The 7,854-nt window shown below is 35.0% G+C and overlaps 1 protein-coding gene across 1 annotated transcript; it reads right to left on the reverse strand.

The window, feature by feature from the left end:
- Positions 1-4,152: 4,152 nt before the first annotated feature.
- LOC143618396 (uncharacterized) lies at positions 4,153-6,405 on the reverse strand. The gene has a single exon (XM_077090627.1). The coding sequence runs from the start codon at positions 6,403-6,405 to the stop codon at positions 4,153-4,155; it is 2,253 nt and encodes a 750-aa protein (XP_076946742.1).
- Positions 6,406-7,854: the final 1,449 nt, after the last annotated feature.

Genomic DNA, 7,854 nt, shown 5'->3' on the forward strand with positions numbered 1-7,854 from the left:
GATAGTTGGTGTACATTTGATATGCTAAACAGGTAAGCTTCTTTTTGTTGTTGGGGACTAGTAGTTGCTAGTTCTTCTTTGTTAATATAATGTCGCCATTAAAAAAAATACTCTTTTGGGTAAAATTTGAATTTGGTGTGCCAAAGTCCAAAGGATATATTGTGTTGTGAACGGCCGCTTCAAATATATTGTAGCTAAATCCTTGCTTCAATCCAAATTTCATCATCTAGATCATGGTATTCTCAGTCTCCCATTTTCATATCCAAAATGGAACTATATCAAGTACGCAGCGCCGACACCCTCGTCATGACGGCGTTCTCCACGATACTACATTCGCCAATATAATTTGCTTCTTTTTCAGACCTTAACATTGCCTAAATTAGGGTTTCGGTTGTTCTCTGTCGTAGCGTTAAAAACTAATCGGTTGTATATGTGGGGAAAATTGGTTTTAATTATGTTTCAAGATGTGATTTGGATATCAAATGTATATGTTTGAGTTTGTTTATTCGATTAATAAATCCTGAGAAACAAAGAAATTGGGGAGAAGGGGTGGGGGGGGGTTGTGATGGTTGGGACTTGGGGTATTATAGTCATTTTATTTGTTTTAATAAAATTATCTAAAAAGGGTAAATTTGATATTTTTAGTGTTAAGGGGATATATGTTTAGTGAGTGGGGTGGCGGGACGCGGCGTGTTCGCGCAGTGAGATATAACTTAACTGTGAAAGTCACCGTTCATAAAAAAAGGGATGTATATAATAAATTTTTAAGTTTGAGTATATATGTAATAAATGGAGTTAGTAGAGGGATATATGTAAATGCCTTTTTCATTAATAACATTTAATGTATTAAGTTTTATAAAGCTCCAAATATACCGTTGAGATGTGTTTATTTTTATCTACGTGTTGATATAAATATTACTTAACCGAGTCTTGTCAAATTTATTAAACATTTAGTGAGCATGTCGATATATAAATTTGAAAAGGCTCAATTTGAGTAAAATTTATGTCAACACGTAGATAAAATAAGCACGTCTCAACGGCACATTCGAAGTTTCACATTTTACATATTAAAAGTTATAAAAGAAAAACCAAATATGAGTAAAAAAATTATAATAATATGATATTAAAAAAACAAAAACTAAACAAATAAAAGGCTAAACACGCCATGAACGTGTTTAGAGGCAAACATGCCGTGAAAGACGTGTTTGGAGGTCAAACAGTCCGTGAAAGACCTTTGAGGCCAAACACGTTGTCATGACATGTTTGCTTAGCAAACACGTTGTCATGACATGTTTGCTTAGCAAACACGTCGTTAAAAACGTGTTTGATGAGCAAACACGAGGCTGAATCCACCTTTGGATACTGATGCATGTATGAGGATCTTAAGCCTAGATAAAATGGTGTCTTTATGAGGTTACTAAGATTAGATAGGCTTAAAAATCTTTAACATTTATTTAAACAAAAATGGTGAATATTGTTCATTTTGGTAATCCCTCTTTTGACTTGGGTTGACAATTGTGAATCGTGTTTGAAACCATAACACCTCTGTATATATGTGCAAGATAGATTATTTTTTTTTTGTCCGGAGGAATTTCGTTCATCTTTTATTAATTAATCCATGGATCGTCAGACATTTAACCGAGGAAGATTAGGCGGTAAGAACGATTACTATCACTTATAGATTCACCCTCACAATAATAATAATAATAATAATAATAATAATAATAATAATAATAATAATACACTTAATCCAATTGATGTGTTGAATCTATATATAACCTTTGTTACAATGTGTATGTGGTTGTTTAAACTTTATTCATGTGATATTGCGGTTATTGACATTGTCTTGAAACAAATTTATGTTCCAAATAAAAAAGTTGTGACTGGATTGCATGTTATGTTTTCTTATATCATATGGTACCAGTAATCATTATTTATTTTTTGTTTTTGTATGTTACTTTAAAAAACTATGATAAACACCTCTAAAAGCTGTGCACGTTATTCACCCTTCGGTCATTACAGAAATTGTTACTGCAAGAGGAACAAAAGATGGTACTTGTGTGGTTTGACACACCATATAAGTATATATATGGACTCGTCGACAGTTTAGGTATGTATATGCTTAAACATTGTGTTTGTCATAAAAAACTTTGATTATTTGCTTTGCAGTTAGTGGCTGGTGGTGTTTCAGTGGATCAGAGATCGATATCTCTCTGTGTTCTGATTTTGGAGGTTTATACATATGTGATTAGCTGCTGTTAGTTAAAAGTGTTCAAATTGGTGCATCTTGTGAAGCTGGTATTGTTGCTACTGCAATTTGTTGATCGCTGAATTTTAATGGTATGGGGGTGGAGGCATAAATATTACTAAAACTTTTTAATCAGAAGGTAATACTGAGTTAGAATAGCAGGAATAGTTCTGTTGATTTCAAAAGTCAAAACAAGTCTAATATAAACAGCTGCCAAAACAACGGATTTTTGAATCGGCCCGTTTTGACCCCTACCCATTCTGACCTGTTACTCCCGACCCTCCCTGCACATTATGTTAGGTATAGTTTCTACTAATTATTTGAGAAACAGGGTAACACAAATGCATGGTGGTTAGTCTTATATTATTCTTTAAATCATTATAAATTAGTGAAATTGTTTATCATAATATTCCATAACAAGCTTTTAAGTTTGCATTATGTTATATATGTATCATGCATATATTTATAAACACACACTGCTATGGAAATTTACTGTCTGTATTGTAGACTAAGAATGTTTTGCCTGCAAGACATTATATAATATTATTGCTGGACTAAATTATTTCTACATAATTATTAACAGGAGAAGATGTGCAGACGAAAAGGAAGTTACAAACTTCTCCAAGAGATGCTTTTGAAGCTTGTTACGTTAGTTGGTGTGCTATTTCAGTTAGTTTGTTATTCATTTTGTCTGTGTATCAGTCCTCTTTGCAATGGTTTAATGTTGTTGTTACGTGTTTTATAGGATTGGTGAATAGGCATTTGGGCCGCTATTCTTAGTCTCATAAAATTGTTATGCAGTCACTAATGGAATGATGGGGAATCACGGCAGCTATGAATGGTAAGTAATATTTCATCCTCACCTTTTTTTTTCTTTTTGGTTATATTATGCTGTTGATTATATTAATAATAATAATAATAATTGTTACGATAAAAACAGTCACAACTAATACCCTTTTAACTAATTTTTTATTGGTTGGTTTATGAATACACAATCTTTCCTTATGTGCTTAGTTCATCAATGTGTTTTAGATTGCATCATTTTCATTTTCTTTGATGATTTAATGATGAGTTTTAAATGGATAGTAATGTATAAATTATAAAATCTCTTGAATCATGTTATTTAAAGTAGATTATAGTTAAATTAATATCTATTTGGTATCATTATTGACAGTTTGACCCGACTATGATAAACTTAAAAGGTTTGGAACATGTATATTGCATGTCAACCCAACCTGTTCCCTATGTTTAGATTTATAACATAAACTTACCAATCATAGTACAAAGGGAATCATTTGTCATTTGTGTCAAGACATTGTTATAAGGCGATGTTGTGGTGCTTGGATAGGGCGTGAAGAAGAGCCACGTAGCACTAGCGGACGCTGTACACTGCCCACTAGGGCGTGGAAGGGGTGCTCCTCTTCTTGATGTGGGGTTGTTGGCGGGAGTGAAGTCTTGGAGAGGGTGAAACGTGCTCCTCCTCCTCCTCCTCACATCACATTTCAAATGACCATAACTTGACAACACATTTTAGTGGTGTGAAATATGAAACCTTCCACTGCCTACGTGGATGTGAAAGGAATTATCCTGAATAGGCTTTGACTTTCTAAACTAGTCATGGAACAAAATCTGCCAATCAGACAAGGACAAACAAGATCAACTCGACTTTTTTTTTCTATTAAATGGGCTCGAATAACTTACGAGTGTTCGTTTATACCCCTCCATAGAATTAGCTTATATCTGTAGCATTAAAATTTAAAACATGTACAAAAGGAGTAAACAACAAATGACAATTCAGTCAAATGACAAAAAATTACGCCAAATCTGTAGGAACCGACCTTACTACTTTTATAACATAAACTGTTTTTTCCTTTCTGGTAAAGCTTTTAGAAGCAGTAACTTTTTCAAGGAGAAGGATGCAGAAAAAAATCTCGCCACTTGTCAATAAACGGCAACTCATTAGGATTCAAGCTTGGGAGCTCACGATCTTGAAGGCTATTGATTATCTGCATAGTCTCACCAAGAACTTGGGCTGCAGTATGCACACTCTCATCCATTTTCTCTATGACACTTGTGTGGCATTTCATTGCTATGACTTGTGGTAAGTTGGTGAGACAAGCAGCCAATATCTGAGAGATCACTGATGATAATTGCACAAACAGTTCCTCTTGGCTAACCTGGTCTATGTCGTCATGGTGGGAAAGCAGGATCGTTTTGGCGATTCTATACATTGAGTTGGCAGAAACCGACGTGTAGAGTGAACCTTTCATATTCTTACTTTCCACCTCCGTGACCATGTTTTTAGCTGTATCACTGAACCATTGAACAATCTCTTTTGGTGTATTGAATTGATGAGTAGGGTTCGGCATCTTGTTTCCGAGCCATATGTGGTAGATTTCAACTTCTACCCATAACATTTCAGCAGCCTTTTGAATGATTGCATACTCGTTTCTAGCATTGAGGGTTTCTTCCACGTGTTTGACATATCTAAGACCTTCACTCACACTCATTAGCAATCCATCAATCATGTGTTTTTGGATGTTAGGAAGGCATACGGCGATGGTTGTCAGGGTTACTACCGGTAAGCTCCAGCAGTCCACATATTTTTCTTTGGTTAAAGGTGGGACTTGATGAAAGTCATGCTTTCCAACTCCTTCATAACAGTTAGATTTCTCTAGAAGCTTCATTAGATTTTTAGGTTGTTGCGTTTCAGCCCTTTGGATCACATGGTTAACAGATTTTAAAATGCCTTCCAATGTTCTCTCCGCAAGCTCTATGTCATCTTCGAGCTGTAGAACATACCGGTTGCGATCTTTAATGTGTTGTAGTTGAGTAGGAGTTTTTACCGACACATTATATGACACCCCGAACATGTCCTTTAACCACTTCCAGCACTGTAAACAACACAAGACACCAATCACAATGAAGATTGGGATCAGTGCCGTTAGCTTGCATGCTACAACAACCATCGTCTGAAATCCTACACAAAGACTCAGAATGAGGACCTTTAGATCTTGGATGACAATCTTGCATCTACGGCTACTGAGTTTCATTGGTACGCTACTCCTTTTCCAATCAGATAATTTTTGTGTATAGTAGCTCTCTACTTTAAAGATCCTTATTTGGTTCCAAATCCATTTTATGGACACTTTAAAGCTTAAGGATGCAAAACATCTCGAAAGAGGTGCGACAGTTCCCAGTATTGATCCAGTAAATTGTGTTATAAGAATCACTATGACTGACCACTTATAATCCGATCTGTAAAACTTCATATATGGTCTTGTGTAATGCATAATAATAACATGTAGGATAGTGGTTGATACACATATTACCCCAGAAGCCGAGCTCGTAGTGGAGCAAACTGCCATAAATTGGGGGCTACCGGTTCCTGCCATGATCCAATACTTACTCACATGCTGATTTAGCTTCTCAACTGTTGGTTGTTGCAACTCTAGATCCTTCAAAGCTGTTTCATGACCTTCTTTGTATTTGGAAAATAATATTTGTTTTGACTTTAGAATCATTAAAGCCGAACATACATGTATCACCAACAGCAAGAGTAGCATAGCCACATAAAAACGTGCTATTAACCAACTGTAAAAAGTTGCAATACTTAAATACTCACCATCACCATGGGCAATCACACTAGTTTCTAATTGAATGCATACATTCACAACCAAGGTGACTACCAGAATAGCCAAAGCTATGATGTTTGCAAGAAGTTCTTTACTGTCCATGGTTGCTAGAGAAGGCAACAAATTAGCCATCATGGCACACATAAATGGCATGCTTCCAAGCTTTGCAGCCAGGTCCACAGCAAGTGGCATGGAGTTATTTAGATCCATGGGTAGCTTCATTGCAACGGCTATGACAGTGAGGGAAGCAGCATTCAGAGTAAAGTATTTACACGGAAACCATAGTTTTTTGTTTCTGAAACCATGTAGTAGATCAGCAAGCATCGGTAGGATGCAGAAAAGAGAAGCTACTGCAATATAAATCCCAATCCACACCATAGGTTTACTGAACCTGCTCTGCATCTCTTCCCGGTACATATAGCTCCACAAGAGATGCAAAAGTCCATCCGGAATACTGCGGCAGTTAGACTCAAGTTGATTCTGAAATTGATATAATGGGTTAAGCCAGGAGAGATCACTCATAGTAATGCTCCCTCCAAGGAAAGGAAATGGATATTTGTAATAAATAAATCAAAGGGGTGTATGAAGATTTTTAGAAGCTGTGGTAATTATGGCTTTAAGATATATTTCGTTATATGCATTCTTTGGTTCAACTGTTGTATGGGTGTCCGAATGAAATTTCTAGACACTTTCCACCAAATTTCAGTGGTAGTTTAATTTTAATTGTTGTATGGGTGTCCGAATGAAATGGTAGGTGGTTGTTAATGTGTCTCATCATATTACTTGTCTAATTTTATTACGTCTTCATACATCTGTGGACCAATTGAAAACGATCAATTAACTTGGAAGACGTCAACAAATAAAACTACATGTGCAATGAACTTGTTTGGGTCAATCACTTTAAATGTGATTGGACTTTTGGAAGAAACTACATGCGACTTTGTCACAGGCAATCCAATTAAAACATATGAAATATTAACGTGGAAATGAAACTGGAAAATGTGTTAACATAAGTTATATTACAATTGACTTTGTCAAAGTAATATTAAATACTAATTTCAACCAAGAGCCCAGAGGTTGAGTTTGAACTAATGTTTTATAACTGGATCGGACAGCGAAACAGAAGGGCAACCTGTTCATCGGTTTAATCGGTTGGACTGGGCCAAACAACTTCGTGGCTAAAAAATGATGGTGAAGGCTGAAAAAATTTAAATTAAAAAAAAATGTTTTCCAATAGTAAGCCGGTTCAACCTACCCGGATCTCAAGTCTGATCGGTGACCGGCCGGTTATTTAAGAAGCGAGCGAACCATATAGATCCGGACCGATGAGGTGGCCGAATCTCAGACCGGCTGAACGGTCTCAAAAACACTGGTTTGAACAAAATTCAATACTATTAAGAATAACATAATATATTATATTTAGAACGATGTACCAAAAAAATTTCTCTCTTTTTCGACCTGTTGGATATATAATAATTTTTAGCTAAATTTTTTTTGACATTTTACTTTCCTTCTAACTAAAAAAAGAAATGGTGTTATGATTTATTCACGATTTTTCAAACCAAGCATGTACCTTTGTTTCCTCAATACTATTTGTAAATAGTTGTTTTAGTGTTATAAATACCATGTCTTGTAACAAGTAATACATATCAAAAGTTACAGTATTTTAATTACTTTATACTTTCTATTCTCTTTATTTATTATCTCTTTAAAGCAAAAGACAACAATAGTTTTGTTATAGTTAGAGATAAAATTATAGCACATTATCATCACGACTCGCTTGTGTCTTAATCAAGAAGATCAACCAAGTAAGAAGATGTTAATCATAAACAAGGTAAACACATATTTAATAATGATTACAAATATAATAATAATGATAAAACAAAACAAATATAAAAGACATCTTATCCTAGACTTTTACTAGTCATGAGACTGCTAACTCTCTAACATTTATTTATGCATCTAACATTT

The sequence above is a fragment of the Bidens hawaiensis genome, unplaced genomic scaffold, assembly GCF_021521415.1.
Source record: "Bidens hawaiensis isolate Kalapana, Puna unplaced genomic scaffold, B.hawaiensis_p1.1 tig00072979_1, whole genome shotgun sequence".
Lineage (NCBI taxonomy): Eukaryota > Viridiplantae > Streptophyta > Magnoliopsida > Asterales > Asteraceae > Bidens > Bidens hawaiensis.

What these genes read in the sequence shown, in the direction of transcription:
- LOC143618396 (XM_077090627.1), bottom strand. Translation starts at nt 6,405, where the DNA reads ATGAGTGATCTCTCCTGGCTTAACCCATTATATCAATTTCAGAATCAA.